Source organism: Acomys russatus, chromosome 25 (assembly GCF_903995435.1).
Source record: "Acomys russatus chromosome 25, mAcoRus1.1, whole genome shotgun sequence".
NCBI classification, from domain to species: domain Eukaryota; kingdom Metazoa; phylum Chordata; class Mammalia; order Rodentia; family Muridae; genus Acomys; species Acomys russatus.
In genome coordinates, this window is record NC_067161.1 from 15081672 (window position 1) to 15098885 (window position 17214).

Below are 17214 nucleotides of genomic sequence, written 5' to 3' on the forward strand. Positions count from 1 at the left end.
ATACCCACCGACTCTAAGACTCAGGCCTTTCCCCCAGTGTTCATTGTAGCCAGGCAAAAACCAGCAGTCTCCTCACTGCAGAATAATGAGAACAGGAGATAAGTAGCCTTCTGCCCTCTTGGGTAGGGGCTTGGGGGAGGGAATGAGTTCTGATTGGCTGACAGGCTAATCGATTGGGCGGGGCTTTACAGACATTGGGCTTTTCTTATGTGAGGTGAGAACTTTGCGGGGGGGGGGGGGGGGGGAGGGGGGCAGGGGGTGGGTAGGATGATCCTCTACATGAAGAATCATGAACAACATGGTGGGTTGAGGCTGACAAAGCGGGGAGCCAGTTGGGAGACTAAGACTAAGTGGTTCCCGTTAGAGGGGTTCATGGCCCCGAGGCAGGTTCTACTCGGTGTGGACTGTGGTTTGCTCTGTTGAACTTAAAAGAACCCTGGTTTGCAGTGGCTAGGAACCCCCAAAGAGCCAGCATCTTAGGCTCACCAACCCCTTGCACAGGGCCCTGGAAGAACAGAACACACCAGGTTAGCCTGGCAGGAGGTTCTCGACAGGGTCACGGTCGGCTAGGGTCAGCTGAACCTTGTCTCAGACCCCAGCCAACGTAACTTTCTTGCTTTGGTGGACTGCCGGCCTGTTAGGAGGTGATGGGTGACAGAGAGCTGGGGATAGTGACAATAAGCTCTGAGAAATACACAGTAGGGACACAGGTTAGCTGGATCCTGGGGTGGACCCAGGAACTGGCGAGGAAAGAAAGTCCGCAGACCTCAGACGTTACCTCCCTCCCTGTCCGTAGTCAGCTGTGTGGTAAAAGACAATCCACTTACTATCCTCAGTCGGTTTTCTTATCTGTCACAGGCAGAGCCCACCTCTGGCACAGTGATGCTGGAAAGGTTTGCCACGGTCTGCAGCCTATGAGAGACATTCTTTTCCAGGCTCCTTCCCAGCCAGCCTTCATCCCTTCTGCACCTCTCCTCGCCCTTCCCCTCACTCTGGCTCAGTGGCCAGAACCTGCTCACAGAGCCAGCCCACCCCCACCCCAGCCCGTGCCATGCTGGCCCCTTCTCCTCAATGCCCCTGAACTGAGATGTCCCTTTTAAGTCTTCTGTAGTGTGTTTCTGTGTGCATACCCATCTGTCGTAGTGGGCAGCGGGCCCTCACAGCTCCAGGGTGGGACGCCAGGAGAGCCACCTGCCTGGAAGCTTCTCCCACACTTTTCCCTCCTGGGAACATTGCCCAGCCCCAGTGCCACCATTGCCTTCTGCCCAGCAACTTCACACCTCAGACCGGAGTGCTTTCTCCCTCGCCAGCCTCTGCCTCTCTCCACATGGCAGCCAGAGTCACTTGTCTAGCTATAAATTTTGCCATTCCTTCCCTTCATAGAAACCTTAATTGACTCCTCAGGATTTAAAAAAAAAAAAAGTCAAACTTACCAAGCCCTTGGCCTGAGGCCAGTGCTTTCCTCGGGGACTTCTCTCAGTGCTAGGTTTACCTCCTGGCAGAACTCGGCCCCCCAACCTCATTCTATTCCTGAAGGCTCCTACGCCTTCCTCATGGTGGAAGACCCCACTTACCCTGGCTCTCCCCTACTCCCAGGACGCCTTCCCTCAGTCTCTGCTTTCTGCTTGGGAAGTCTTGGCTGACCACTCATTTGGTACCGCTTTGCCTTTCCTGGTCATTCTCCATCCTGGCATCCTGGGTATTTCCAAACTGGTACTTACATAATTTGATCTCTTGTATGTGTGTGTATGTATGTATGTATGTATGTAAATATATATCCTCCATGTGTCTATCTTCCTCCTACCTTGAGCTACTTGAGAGTCATCTACTTTTGTGTTGGTGATCCCCAACTAAGTATGTGGAGCATCATAGGAGACTTATGAGTTCATCGGTGAGGGGTTTAGGATGAAGACTGGCTGGATGGTGACCTCAAGATAATCCAAACTATCCCCCTTGAGCTCCCCCCTCCCCCCACCCCAGGCATCCAGGTTCAGGGCGTGTGTCACATCTTAACTCACTTGGAACCTCTTAGAAGCCCCAGGGCTCTTGGTTAACTTTGGTGCCTGAGTAAGCAAGTGAAAGAGAGGATGCAAGGATAGGAATCGGGGTACGGGGCAAACCCTGCCTATAACCAAGGATTTCAGAGCTGGGATGTCTGATGGCATTTGCTGTCCCCAGGGAGTGACCTGACCTCAGTGGACCCCATGGTCCTGGAGCAGTATGTGGTGGTAGCAGACTATCAGAAGCAAGAGAGCTCAGAGATCAGCCTCAGTGTGGGCCAAGTAGTGGACATCATTGAGAAGAATGAGTCAGGTAAGGCCCTGGACCACCTTCTTCGTACCTTGAACCCTGCCCCATCACCGAGTCCTACAAACAGAAGCATATGGAAACTCCAAAACAAAGAAGCAGGCCAGCCTGGGCCGGCTCCCCAGAGCCCCTGTCTCAGCAGCCTGTGGGTCAGGTGTCACCACTGCTCATGGGCGGGCCTTCTGGTTTTCTAGTACCTACCAACAGAGCCAAGCACTCCATCGAGAACTTGTTGGTCTCCCTTGGGAGTTCTCAAGGAGGTCACATATCCAAGAGAGGTGGCATATTCCTGTAATCCTAGTGCTCAAGAAGTGAAGACATGGGGGCCTTCAATTCCTGACTCCCCTGGGCTACAGAGAGAGACTGTTCAGAGAAAGTGGGCATCTGCCTGTGTTCTCGGCCCACTGTCATCCCAGGACCACTGGCCACATCCACTGGGATGATTGAGACAGGGAGGCTAGATTCTGCCTGGGCTCTACACTGCACATCAGTCCGGGTCACTTTGTGTCTTTTGCCATCAGTTTTTTTTTCATCCACGAAACACAGAAAACTGTCAAAGAACTATTGAAAGAGTAAAATGATGCGCTGTAAAAAAAAAAAAGAGTGCCTAAACCTGAAATTGGCGCACAGCATGTGCTCCAGAAATGCAAGTTCCCTTCCCCGCTCCCCTCTTAGTTACAGAGCAGCCATCACACCATGTGGGGGGCAGGGGGAGCAGCGGGTGAGCAGCCCCTTTCCTCAACAGGGTCCCCAGTGGCTTATCATGCTCTGAGGGACCAAGCTCTATGATAGCCCAATGGCCAGTTAAGTCCACGTACCTGTGGAAGGATGATGCTTCCAGCAATCTTTCCGGTGATGTTACAGTTTCCCATGTTACTCATGACGTCGGCATTAGCCAACCAGACCCTAACTGTGCAATCTAGGTAGAGTCCCTGCTTCCAAGAATACAGGAAGATGAAGTTTCCGACATCCTACGGGTCACGTCCCCATTAGTCATGAGGCTGGTGTTAGCCAGCAAGCCTCCATAATTATGCAATCTAGATGTCATTAGCTTTGATGACGTGGAAGGAAGGACTACTCCAACGTCATCCCAGGGTCCCGTGCTCTAACTCTTTCAAGGCCACTTCTGTGACCGTAAAAGATGTGAGGCTTTCTCTCCACCGCAAGTAGCACTCACTTCTGTAGTGGACATCAGCTGGCAGTCTGTCAGTGCAATTCTGTCCAGACTCCACACACCTAGTGGTAGTGTTGGATCCCATGGGCTCAGTCCCTGAGGCCATCTGTCCCTCACTGCCTCAGCCAGGTGCAAACCCAGCTGTTCTGCCTGCACGGCCCACAGCTAGCTATCAAGCACAGTTCACACAGCCCCTCTCTGGCTCCTTTAAGTGGCTCACATAACCAGGGGAAACATGCTTTCAGGGTCATTGTCAAGGATACCGTAAAGGATACAGGGAAGGGGTGCACAGGCAAGTTGCTGGAGAGGCGCTGCACTTCCACACCCTCTATGGCTGCTGCCCCCCCCCACCCCCGCCCTAGGGGAATTTCTGTGCTCAGCAAGCTCTCCAGACCCCTGGGGTTCTCAGAGATTTCATTGCAGAGGCACAATTGACAGCTGGGTTGACCTGTGACTAAATAAAAGGGGTCAGATCAAATGCTAATAGTCAGTGGGGAAGCCAGCTAGGCCTCTTCCTCCAGACTCTTTGGCCTGTGTTGTATTCCCGAGTGTGGGGTAGGAACTCTTGCAAAATGGGATTTTATAATCTACTATCAAAGTAGGTCAGATAATTTAATTTCTTTATAGCCAGGCGCTCCAAAGTGGAAAGGATTAGAGGATATTTTTAGCTTCTCTGTCTTCCCTTGGGGGAGGGAAATCCTTGCTTCCATGCCTGCCTTGAGTAAAAAAGGCAGATGCAAAGGTCAGGCAGGAGAAGGACAGAGAGAGCCTGCATCCCAATCTCCTGAGGCCTAAAGTGTCCCAGGAGTGTTACAGGCATTTAAGTCACCAGAGCTGCGGGAATAGTGACCCGTGGGTGAAAACTGAAAAGTACACATCCTCTCGCTATAATCCCTGTGCTATAACTGAGTGAGCCAGGCTCCAAGTGACACACTATTTGCCCCCAGGTCTCTACAGGCTGCAGAGCTGGAGTTCTGCAGTTCTTAAGCCCCAAGAGAGATGCATGCGGGTTGCGTGGCAAGGAGATACCAGGGGACCTGAAGAGAGGAGGGCACATTCCCAGGGCCCCCAGGATGGGATGCTAGAAGGATGTGAGGCCAGAAGGCATCTTGAAGAGATAGCTCTCTGGCCCTTTATTTCAGCAGACAGAGGTTTTGCTTCTAACCTGCCCACAGCCTCTGTACACTTTACATCCTCTTTGGGTGACATTGTGCTTCGTGTAATGTAGGTACCTTGTGAATAGATTTTTTTTTTTTTTTACTGTTTGTCTAGAGAAGTGTAGGCTGTGACCCCTTTGGGGTCGTATATCAGATATCCTGCATAGCAGATATTTACATTACGATCCATAACAATAGCAAAATTACAGGTTTGAAGTAGCAATGACATAATTTTAAGGTGGAGGTCACCACAACACAAGGGACTGTTTTAAAGGATCCCAGCATTAGGAAGGCTGAGAACCACTGGTTTTAGAAAGTAATGTTAAGAGTCTATGGATTCAGTACACATGAGGGTTTTTTTTTTTTTTTTTTTTCAATTTCACGGTTGGTAAATACAAATGTAGAATCCACAGATGTTGAGGGGTTAGAACATAGGCATGTTGAGATGGAGGTCACTGGGCCCACACCAGCCCGTCCTCACAGAGCACGTGGTATGAGTGCAAAGCCTGCCGAGCAGTCATGCCTGCCGCCAGACTCCTCGTGACATGCACCGAGTGCCTTTTGAAGCCTGTGCCTTTAGGATCAAACACAGAGCGCAGCTCCGCCACACGCTTGATGTATACTGTCACCTCTGTTAGCCTCTTTGTGTCTCAGTTTCTTCATTGCACAATGAAGGCAATAATGTGAAGGTTATATCAAGCAATGCAAGTACGGTGAGCAGGCCATTGCACACCCCGCCAATGGCACATGTTCTATAATCTCCTTACTCAGGGCTACCCCCGTCGCCCCTGTTCCAGGCTTAGGAGCAAGTTAATCATTTACTTATTTTTAGCACTTAGTGTCTACTATTGGCAGTTACGTTCTACCTAGTGAACTAGTAAATTTTTCTAGCCTATCCTGAATATTATCTGTTGTATGGCAGGATATACAGTCAGTTTCCACACCTGTGGATTCTGTATCTTTGGATTCAACCAACCATGAATAGAAAGTAATCAAGGGGAAAAATGCGATTGTACTGACCCTGTCCAGAGCTTTTCCCTGTCGTGACCACTAAATGTGTAACCTAACTGTTCACAGATTTGACATCCCATTGGCAGACACCACCTGCAGATAGGCTAAAGTCTACAGGGGTGTGGGTGGGTCCTCAGTGTGTCCTATACCTTTTATATAAGGGGCTCCTATGTGAGAATCTGCTGCCCTCCGGGCACCCCAAGAACAGTCCCTCGTGTGCCAACAGGCAGTTGGGTTATTACACTCTTGCTTGGCCCCACTGATAGCACCCTGACTTCTTCTTCCTTGCAGGCTGGTGGTTTGTCAGCACTGCTGAAGAGCAAGGCTGGGTCCCCGCAACCTGCCTCGAGGGCCAGGATGGGGTCCAAGATGAGTTCTCCCTCCAACCCGAGGAAGGTAGGAAGGAGCTCCGCCCTCTTCGCAGTCTCTGCTCTGGGATTGACATCTCACTAGCCCGGGACCCAGAGCCTGTAAACAGGATGAAGTCAGAACCGTAGGACAGGCTGTGCTTCCGTGTGGGCTTGTGAGAGCTACCCTAGGTGAGCCTTGCCAAAGCTGGGGCCTCACCCCTTTAGGGGACCCTCAGACCGACTGCTGCCAGCCCTGAGTGTGAATTTCCCCCTGTCACATCCAGAATGGCCTGGGCCAGGGACACCTCTCTAAGTCCTTCCTCCCCGCCTACACACACACACACACACACACACACACACACACACACACACACACACACACACACACCGCCTTCTCTGCTGAATGTGGGAACAATGAGGCCTATGTCCTCATCTTGCCTGAGGGCTGAGTATTGTTGGCTTTCAGCAGATGGCTCTGAGCACAGAGCTAAATCAGGTATGTTGGAAAAGGGGGCCAAGAGGAGAATCTAAGACCTCCCCCCAAATGTACACCTCCAAAGATTGCGTGTGGCTTTGCATTTAATTTATTACAGTGATACTCTATAAAGTTTGTTTGCTCTGCTTCAGTGGCCTCCCCCCCACCCCCCCCCCCACCCAGGAACTGGAGGCCAAGCTAGCACAGACTACAACAGAGTGAGCTCAGATTAAAGGGAAGAGGGACCCTGCAGGCAGCCTATTGTCCCCTTACACAGTCTGTGATGGGATGCCTGTGTAGGAGCTGACCATTTCACGGATATGGAGCCACACCCAGAAAAGCCTGCAGAACCTTGGCTAGGCCAGAGTCACATGTACATCCCCCTCTGGGAGGTAGGGGCTCAGCCACCCCTATGGCATGTGGACGAGCCACCAGCAGGACAGGCAAAAGCACATTTCCCCAAAGGTTTAGGCATTTTTTTTCCTTCCACTGTGACAGTTGTCACAGTATAATCATTCTCAGAAATAGAATGACTACTGGTGCGTGTCCTCTCAAGGGTGCCTGGGTCTGGGAGTAGATTCAGGTCATTCCCTCCCAGGGAGTCACTCTGAGATGCTCCCAGGCCTACCGCCTCTGGGAGTACAGTCCTCTTAATTCTGCCTTCTGCCCTCCCTCCACATGCTGCCTGGCCAGTCTCCTGGAGGTACTGCTCTCTGCCCCGGTCTGTGGGTCGCCGCCGGACTCTGGGGGACTTGTATGCCATCAGCTGGCGTCAAGGTGCCTACCCTTGGAGATCTCTCTGCATCTGATGCTTGGAGCCAAGCCCCTGCATCTGCATGAGCTCCCTGCTGCTCAGGGACTGCCCATGCCTGCTGCATGTGAAAAACACGGTCTTGTCAATCTTGTGTGTGCAAGCATGCGGGATGGGGAGAAAGTGGGCCTTGGGTATTTGATAGCCTTGGGACTCGGAAGCGTGCCAGTTTAAAAGGGTGCCTGGGTCTTCTATGATGGTGACTGGGCAGCCCCCGTTACGTTTACCAGACTTGTTTGAGTCACAGGAGGAAACCACCACAACCCGATAAAAAGCCAGATTGGTGGTGAGTGGCTCACAGCTGTAATCCTAGCGTTTGAAGGCTGGGACAGGGGGATCACGAGTTTGAGGACAGCTTGGGCTACATAATGAGACTCCATCTTTAAAAAAGAAGAAGGGGGGCTGGCAAGATGGCTCAGCGGTTAAGAGCACTGTCTGCTCTTTCAAGGGCATGAGTTCAATTCCCAGCAACCACATGGTGGCTCACAACCATGTATTTGATACCCTCCTCTGGCGTGCAGGTGTTTATGCAGATAGAGGATTCATATATGTAACATAAATAAATAAATAAATAAATCTTTAAAAAAGAAGAAGAGGAGGAGGAAGAGGAAGAAGGAAACATTGACTCATATCACCGAAAGGCCACTTCTGTTCTGTTCTGTTTCGTTCACACGGTTCTTTTCCTCAGGACACCAGTCCCAGGCACCTGTCAGGGACAGTCACCAAAAAGCACAACTGCTTCTCCTTCAACACAAGGTGGTTCCCCTGGGTCCTCCCACTGTGTGCCATCCCTGAGCCAGTCACAGCAGCCAGGCCTTGCAGAACCTTGGCTAGGCCAGAGTCACATGTCCATCCCCCTCTGGGAGGTAGGGGCTCGGCCACCCCTAGGGCATGGGGACGAGCCACCAGCAGGACAGGCCCCACTTGTCAATCCTCTGAGCTCAGGCTGGAGTCTCAGCGTCTCTAGCATCCCAGAGCTTGAGAACAAACACCCTCCCCACCCAGCCGGAGGCTGAGGGGACCCAGGGCTCATGGGTTTGCATGCACTCAGGACCCAAGTGGGTGCCCCCTTCCCACCCTGACCACACGAAACCACTGTGCTAGGCCGACACAATCCTTCCTTCCTTCTTCCTATCCCAGCCCAGGGCCTGCTGACTCAGCACAAGGGGAACTAGCTGACCATGCACAGGATGCCATGAGTCAGCGCAGCCCCCTCAGGGCGGTCAGCAGGCCGTCCCAATAAATAAATAAACGCCTGTGTGCTCCCCACCTCCTCTGCAGCAGCTGGCTGGCAACGGATGCCTCAAGTGTTTTTTCAAGAAACATTAGCACTAGGCCACTGCTGGCTCAGTGACTCACCTATGGATTGACATGGGACCTAAGAACAGCCCTCTCTTCTTGCTGGGCTCATGGGGCCATGTGTCTGTGTCAGCCGTCAGAGCTAACACTAGAGATATGAGCTGTTCCCTCACTCTCCTGAGCACCCTGGCCAGGGTCTGCCAATGAGCAGGAGGGGTGTAGGCTGTAAGGATGGTGCTGTCTGTGGCTTGTGGGGAGAGTGGGGTAGGAAGCAACCCAGCCAAGGTTGAATCAGAGCTGCAGTGTGGCCAATAGTCACCATCTAGGTACTGAGAAGTACTTTCTGACCCATCCTTGGTGGCAATCTCAGCTTATCGCTGAACACTTGGTCTCCACCAGCAAGAACTAACAGGAGCCTGGGGAAGGGGGGGATGGGGTGGGGGGGAGGGGCAGCTTAACTCACTATGTGAGCAAGGTCCCACCCCGCCTCTGGTTGGGGCTTTAGAACGTGCTCTGTCCCTAAACAGAGGCTCATCCCTAAAACAATTACCAGCTTTTCCAGGCACATTCCAGTGCTAGAGACAAAGACATGACTGGAATGGCCCAATCCCTGCCTTCATGGAGTTCAGACTCTCCCAGAGGAAACAGGCTTGAGACAATAGTAAAGGCCCTGTTAGTTAGAAGGTAATTCCTGGAAAGGGGTGTTAACCTGAAGTCGTGGACCATGACCTGGAGGCATAGACTGCGACGCTGAGAGGGACTGGGGCCTCTAGAGCTCACTGGGAGCCTCTTTGTCATCACCGTTTTATAACCAGCATCCTGGCTCCTCCTATCTGCTCCTCACCACATCACCCTTTGTCCCTGCAGAGGAGAAGTACACAGTCGTCTACCCATACACAGCGCGTGACCAGGATGAAATGAACCTGGAGAGAGGGGCTGTGGTGGAGGTCCTCCAGAAGAACCTGGAAGGCTGGTGGAAGATCAGGTGCCTGCCTGCGCCTCCCCCCTACCCCCATCCCACCCCACCCCCCGTGGCTGTGTGGGTTCTGGGTGTGTGGTGGAAGATCAAGTGCCTGCCTGCACCTCCCTCTGTGGCTGTGTGGGTCCAGGGTGTGTGGTGGGATACTCGGTCAAGTCTGTGTAAGCATACTAGCGTTGTGCAGGACAGAAGACAATAGAGCATTTCTCAGACATTGCCCCACCAGGAAATGACACATGACTGTCCCAGTACCATGCTGCAGAGTAATGTGCCTTGGAACCTCATGGCTCTGCGGTGTAAGGGGGAGGGGGCCTTGACCTGAATGGGGCTTTGAGGCAGTTGTCAGGATCATCCGAATCAGGGAAGTACCGGAACACCCTCCTCTCCCAGAGCCCACTCTCATGTGTGCTGCCTGTGCCGTGGCGTTGTGCCAGTGATGGCTGAGGGATGTGAGTTATATTGCATCGTCAACTAGCTTTTTCCACTTAAAACAAGAATCCACTTAAAACTAGAGGGACTCTCTTAGAGGGCCTTTTAAGTTTGACAAATGCGTAAATGAACAAATTTCCATCTCCTTGTAAATTTGCCTCCATTTACAAATGACCTGTTTTGTTTTGTTTTGTTTACTGAAACCCAGGCCATTTTGTTCTTCCCCCCCACCCCCCACCCCCTTTTCTTTTTGAGATGAGGCCTCTCTGAATAGCTGTGACTGTCCTGGAACTTACTATGTAGACCAGGCTCACAGAGATCCGCCTGCCTCTGCCTCCTGAGTGCTGGGATTACAGGTGTGTGCCACCGTACCTGCTCTTTAAGTGATTGTTTTTCTTTTTTTTTTTTTTTTTTATTTATTTATTTATTTTTACCTTTTTGAGACAGGATTTCTCTGTGTAGCCTTGGCTGCCTTAGAACTTATTCTGTAGACCAGGCTGGCCTTGAACTGAGAGATCTACCTGCCTCTGCCTCCTGAGTGCTCAGATCAAAGATTGTGCCCCTACCTCATGGCTTCTTTACACAATTTTTTTTTTTTTTTTTTTTGGTTTTTGTTGTTGTTGTTGTTGTTGTTTGAGACGGGGTTTCTCAGTATAGCCTTGACTGTCCTGGACTCACTTTGTAGACCAGGCTGGCCTCCAACTCACAGCAATCCACGTGCCTCTGCCTTCCAAGTGCTGGGAATAAAAGTGTGTGCCACCACCACCGCCCCCCTTTAAGCAATTCTTAATGAAATTTGGCTCAGCTGTATATCACAACTAGTCAGCTGGGTCTATCCCTCTTTTCCCAAAGGTGCAGGCACCTATCTGGAGAGGCACTAGTAGCTCCTGGTGTGGGGTTGGCAGGTTTCCATGGAGTAAACATCTGTCTTGTGGCCACTTTCAAGCCACCAATGTGATGCCACTAAATGTGGAGTTCAGGTGTCTTTGCAGTGGGCTCTCGTGAGCTAGTGTGCACTTCCTCCAGCAGTCCTCAGGTCCAAACAGACCTCTCTGGTTATTGTTATGGAACCCAAGTTCTGCCATGTGAGAATTAAACGTCCTGTTCACTCACACCTTTTTAGGGACAGTGAGCAGGTATGTCAGAGTTCGTGTCATTCCCCAGTTCAGTGGCAGCCAATGTGGAACTGCATCATTCACCTCTAAGTGTCTTTATATTGACCGACGCACAGCCCTGCCTTGTCAGTGAGAGGCTGTGCACCAGGAGTTGGGGCGGGGTGGGGGTGGGGGGTGCTGCTGCTGGGAAAGGGCCAAAAAGAACAGGTTAAGAAATCTGAGGCCAGCTTGGGGGGGAGGGGGGCGCAGGCCTTTAATCCCAGCACTCAGGAGACAGAGGCAGGCGGATCACTGTGAGTTCGAGGCCAGCCTGGTCTACAAAGTGAGTCCAGGACAGCCAAGGCTACACACAGAGACCTCTCTCAAAAAACCAAAAACAAAACCAAAAAAAGGAAAGAAAGTAAGAAAGAAATCTGAGTCCAAACTCGGGTGAGGTATTTAGCACAAGTGGGTCTTAGGCTTCTTGGCTTTAAAACAGATCCCTCACAAGAAGCTTTCCTGGAAGGTGGGGTTTGGGGGGCTGAATCTGTGGTCTGTTTTGCTGAGGTTGGCTGGGTCCTAACTTACTAATGGCTGTAAAGTGCTTGGGGCAGGACTGACAGAGTAGGTTCCAAGAGTGCTGGCTCTCACTGCCATGACTGTTGTCGTCATCACAGGTAAGGGGACAGCTCTGAGGCAGAGCTTCACCACTGTTTGCCCAGGATGTGATACGCCCACTGGCAGCTTCTCCACTTGGGCTTTTTGTTCTTTCGTTGAATTCGCCATACCCAGTTGCTCGTACCCAAAGGCTCATAGTCTAACTAGGAGGTGGGAAATCATAACCAGGTGCACTGTGCAGTTTCTGGGAGTGCAGAGCATGCGGAAGCCAGAGGGCCACTGTGGAGATTGGGCCTTATTTGAGGGTCAGATGAAGACCCGCTGGCATTAGGAAAAGCCTGGGAAGGGGAGCAGGTGCCACCAGGGGGAGAGAGAGAGGAGCTTGCCAGGTAGAGACCCACCAAGAGCAGTGCTGCGGGGAAGGTGACAAGCAGTGGTGCATTTGGGAGACTCGCAAGTGGAAGAGCTATGTGGGACACGGTGGCTGTTGAGTGCGGCAAGTGGGGAGGGCCTGGAAGGCCATGCTGAGGGCTTAGACATCATCAGAGGGCAGTGAATTATAAGTAGCCTCTGGCCCGCAACAGTTAGAATTCACTGTCTGCCATCCCGAACCTGCATAGAGAAGTGTTGCTTCCCCACTGACTCCAAGGCCAAACCTGACTGGAATCCTTCCTCTTCCCCTCAGGTTCCAGGGCAAAGAAGGCTGGGCCCCTGCTTCCTACCTAAAGAAGAGCAGTGGGGAGCCCTTGCCCACAAAGCTGGGCCCCAGCTCATCTGCTCACTCAGCGGCCCTTGACCTGGATGGTGTTTCACGGCAGCAGAATGCTATGGGCAGGGAGAAGGAGCCGCTCAACAACCAGAGAGATGTCCGGTTTGAAGGTCGCCTGGTGCCAGATGGTGACGTTAGGCAGAGTGAGTGACACCCACCCTTGCTCCGGACAGCTGAGGTCTATCTGAGCTTTGAGCGCCTCCCTCCTTCCTTGCAGCGTCCCTGCCATCTTTTGATAGCTTGAAGATAAAAATAGATGCTCTTTGTTTTACAGATAAAAATCAGAGAAGTGGGTGATGGGACCAAGGCTGTTCACCTGGTAACAGTGGGACTGGGGACTGAACCCCAGGCCTCTACCCCTCCAGTCTTCTCCATGACCTCATACAGAAACCAGAGGGAGAAAAGTTGACCCTGTGTTGGGATTACCTCCAGCACAGTGCCTCACCCGTTTCACTTTTCAAAGCGTATTCCCCACACACCAAGGGCAGGGTTACTCACAGATGTCTGCATTGTGCCGGGAACTGTGGCCCCAACACAGTGCCCAACATCCCATGCTGGTCCTGAAGGCAGCAAGAACCTGTAGAGGAAGAACTCCAACTCCCCCACAGAGAGACGAGGGCATTGCCCTGAGCTTCATATTCTCTGCACCATCCTAGGTGCCAAGAGCTTCATGGGTGCCACAGGCCATGGCAGGGGTTCTGGCGAGCCCTGTGATCCTAGTCTCTCATGGTCAAGCACATAGTCCACTGATAGTAGGGACCAAACAAAAGTCTGAAGAAATGTGACTTTGTTAGAATGTTCAGATGTAAAAATCAAAGTCTCCTCCCCCAACACACACATGTACACATATATACACACAAACACATGCACATGTGTGTTCACACATACACACAAACACATGCACAACCAGAGGGATTTGAAAGTCACCTGGGGCCAGATGGTGATGTTCAGCAGAGTGAGTGACACCCACCCTTGCTCCAAACAGCGCAGCTCACACACACACACACACACACAGAGAGGAGAGAGAGAGAGAGAGAGAGAGAGAGAGAGAGGAGGGAGGGAGAGAGAGGACGAGAGGAGAGAGAGAGAGAGAGAGAGAGAGAGAGAGAGAGAGAGAGATTTTCATTCTGCCCAATAGAGCAAGTCTGTGTCTACAACTGAGATGATGCTTCCATGCAGTCAAGGATCTGGGTCTCATACATCTGTTTCCTATGACTCTTGTCATCCAGTGTGGCCCATCATTGTCCAGCCACTGAAAGACAGGAAGAAGTGAAACAACTAGAATGTTCCACCTTCCCTCATTTTCCACTGGGCTTAGTCACGTGGCAACTCCAAGCTGCAAGGGAGTCTAGAAGTCCTTGTAGAGGCACTAAATGTCTCAACTAAGACTCTTATATTTTCTAATTTTATAGAAGATGAGGAAATAAGTAATTCAGTTACCCTGGGGAGGGATAGGCATGCATTAGACTGTTCCACAGAAAAAAAAACTGATGGCTCAGAGTCAAACAGCAATTTTGTCCTATGCCGGGCCCAGCCTTGTATAGCTCTGAGTCCATGCTATTTGCCCTGTGAGGACAATCTCCCATTACTTGAGGATCAGTGCCATTTATCTGTTGTTCCCATATAGAGACGATCCAGGGAAGGCCATGTTGATGGAGCCAAGCATGTGAAGAGCACAGCCAGGCTGTTCTCACAAAGGCTCATAGAAACACAAATATGTGGCTGCTGGACAGAGCAGGGAGGGATGGGACCCCTCACCTGGCTCCCACCGCTGGCAATCTGTCTGTGGACCTTGCATGTGAATGAAGTCTTGTTTCTCGTAGGATCACCAAAGATGAGGCAAAGACCCCCTCCTCGCCGGGACATGACCATTGTAAGTGCACACTTGCCCTGGAGCCCCATCTCCTTAGCCTGAGGCCTATCTGGGTCACCTACCAGACCCCACATGTCTCAGTACTTTCAAAGCAGGCCCACTTTTAACTTTTAACTCTATAGGTCCATTTATTTATTTATTTATTTATTTATTCATTCATTTACTTTTTTATGTATAGACAGAATCTCACAATATAGCCCCGGTTAGCCTGGAACTCTTAGTGTAGACCAGGCTGGCCTCATACTCACAGAGATTTACCTAACTGAGTTCTGGGGGAAAAGGTTTTCGCCACCATGCCCTGCCTATTGGTATCTTTTGAACCAATGTAGCTGGGCAGTGGTGGTGCACGCCTTTAATCCCAGCACTCGGGAGGCAGAGGCAGGTGGATCTCTGTGAGTTTGAGGCCACCCTGGTCTACAAAGCCAGTCGAGGACAGCCAGAGCTACACAGAGAAACCCTGTCTTGAAAAACAACAACAACAGAAACCCAGTGTAGGTTGAGTATCCTTAATCCAAAAATCCAAAATGCTTCAAAATCTTGACACTTTGAGTGCCAGCGCGACACCAAACGTGCAAAGAAAAGTCCACACCTGACCTCATGTGACAGATCACGGTCAAAACACAGGTGCACTAAAAACACCACGAAATGTTCTACCCAAGATAAATATGTATTTTGTGTTTGAACTTGGATCCTATCCCCAGGATGTGTACAGATATTTAAACTGTAAAACACTAGTGATCACAGAGAGTTGGAAACAGGTTGCTTTGGGGAAAATATCTGCCATTTCTTCATTACATGTCTGGTGCCTCACTGGGTAGCATATGTCATCATGCCCAGACACTTCATGTCGCTTTTACTGTAAAGCTGAAGAGCCAGGGAGACCTCAACTAAGAGGCGATAGTCAAGTCCCCCACCCCCAGAAGCTAATTGGGCTTCCCAGCACCCCTTGATGTTGTGTACCCCTAGTTCCTTCCTGCCACCCCAGCTCAGTCAGCCCTGTGTCTAATCCTGCCAGCCTCGAGGCCTCAACCTGCCAAAGCCACCCATCCCGCCCCAGGTGGAAGAAGAGTATTATACCATTGCCGAGTTCCAGACCACAATCCCAGATGGCATCAGCTTCCAGGCCGGCCTGAAGGTGGAGGTGAGCACGCAGGCTGTCGCTCTTCATTCCAAGCACTGCCTCTCTCATCTTACCTCCTTCTAGGGGATGGGAGATGAGGCCAATGGCTTTATTAAGACTTGATTATATCTTCATCATCTCATATGAAACCGTTTGCCAATTTGAGTGTACAAGTCAGTGGGCTTTTTTCTGTTTGTTGGTTTTGGTTTTGGTTTTGGATTTGGAAACAGCCTTGGCTGTCCTGGCCTCTGAACTCACAGAGATCTGCCTGCCTTTGCCTCCCAAGTGCTAGGATTATAGGTGTCGTGCGCCACTGCACCCAGCTGTCAGTGGTTTCTTTTGATCTTTTTTTTTTTTTTTTTTTTTTTTTTTTTTTTTTTTTTTTTTTTGAGACATGGCTTCTCTGTGTAGCCTTGGCTGTCCTGGACTTGCTTTATAGACCAGGCTGGCATCGAACTCACAGAGATCCGCCTGCCTCTGCCTCCCAAGTGCTGGGATTACAGGCGTGCGCCACCAGCTGCCGGCTCAGTGGTTTCTTTTATTTGGAGCTGTGTAACCATCACCACACTTCTGTTCAGGGTAGCTAAGGGTAGCAGGAACTCTGCCCCATCAGCCAGCACCGCAGTTTTCACATCGCCCCAACCCCAGACCTTTTGACCAGAAGTGGAATTATACAATATATGACCCTGTGTGGCTGGCTTGGATTTCCTTTTCTTTTTTAAATTTTTATTTATTTTTATATGTTTTGCCTGATGTATGTCTGTGTATCACATGTGTCCAGTGTCTGTGGAAGCCAGAAGAGAATGTCAGAACTCTGGAAACTGGAGCTACAGATGGCTGTGAGCTGCCTCTGTGGGTGCTGGGATTGAATCTGGGTCCTCTGGTAAAACAACCAGTGCTCTTAACCACTGAGCCGTCTCTCCAGCCCCCTTTCTTTTACTTTTTAAGAAGATGCTCTCGTGGCACTAAATGCATAAGGAGATCATAGGACAAAGTTTCCACAAGTTGGTTCTCTCTCCTTGTTTTTGAGACCGAGTCTCTCATAATTTCTGCTGCTCCATTTTATTTTGAACCTCTAGCCAATTCCCCTGTCCCCACAGTCCCATCTCACTATAGGAGTCCTGGGACTGGGATTACATACCTATGACACCATGGATCTAAGGCTCAAACGTGGGTCATTAGTGTTGCATAGGCCATATGCTGGTCCTATGGTCCTCTTTCTGTCATCTTCTGCCTCCCAGCTCTCTTCTGTCTTTTCCCTCTGTTCTCTGTATGTGTACTCTGGTCCCTGGGTAGCCAAGGTAAGTCCTTTCTCTTCTCCTATGTATCTTTTGTCTTCACAAGTATAGGGATGAAGGCTGTTCCCCATGCTGTCAAGAAAGCCTGTAGGTAACAGGGTAGGTAGCAGCAAAGAGCAGGGATGGGAAATCTAGCAAAGATGCCTCCTGACAGAACCAGGTGATCTGGCCACTGGCACCCCAGTCTCTGCTCTGTCATGAGTAAACTTTGGCCAGATGCTTCCTACCCTAATTAAGGAGGCAGAGGTTAAATCTGTTCATCTCTATGATATCTACAATCCAGTCACTCCTCATGTTCCCAGGATCATATCTGAGCATTAAAAAAAAAAAAAAAAAAAAAAAAAAAAAAAGATTAGTGGGGCAGGGTTGGCATATGCCTTACATGCCAGCACCTAGGAGGCAAAGGCAAATGGATCTCTGTGAGTTCGAGGCAGCCTGGCCTAGAGAGCA

The 17214-nt window shown here is 50.8% G+C and overlaps 1 protein-coding gene across 1 annotated transcript in view; it reads left to right on the top strand.

Annotated features, from left to right (window-relative positions):
• The window catches only part of Sh3pxd2b (SH3 and PX domains 2B), a 77744-nt gene that overhangs the window by 53664 nt on the left and 6866 nt on the right, over positions 1–17214 (top strand). Inside the window, exons 7-12 of the mRNA XM_051167380.1 lie at positions 2179–2313; positions 5941–6045; positions 9452–9569; positions 12390–12616; positions 14297–14346; positions 15362–15487. Of these exons, the coding sequence (XP_051023337.1) occupies positions 2179–2313; positions 5941–6045; positions 9452–9569; positions 12390–12616; positions 14297–14346; positions 15362–15487 (761 nt within the window). The remainder of the gene's footprint in view (positions 1–2178; positions 2314–5940; positions 6046–9451; positions 9570–12389; positions 12617–14296; positions 14347–15361; positions 15488–17214) is intronic.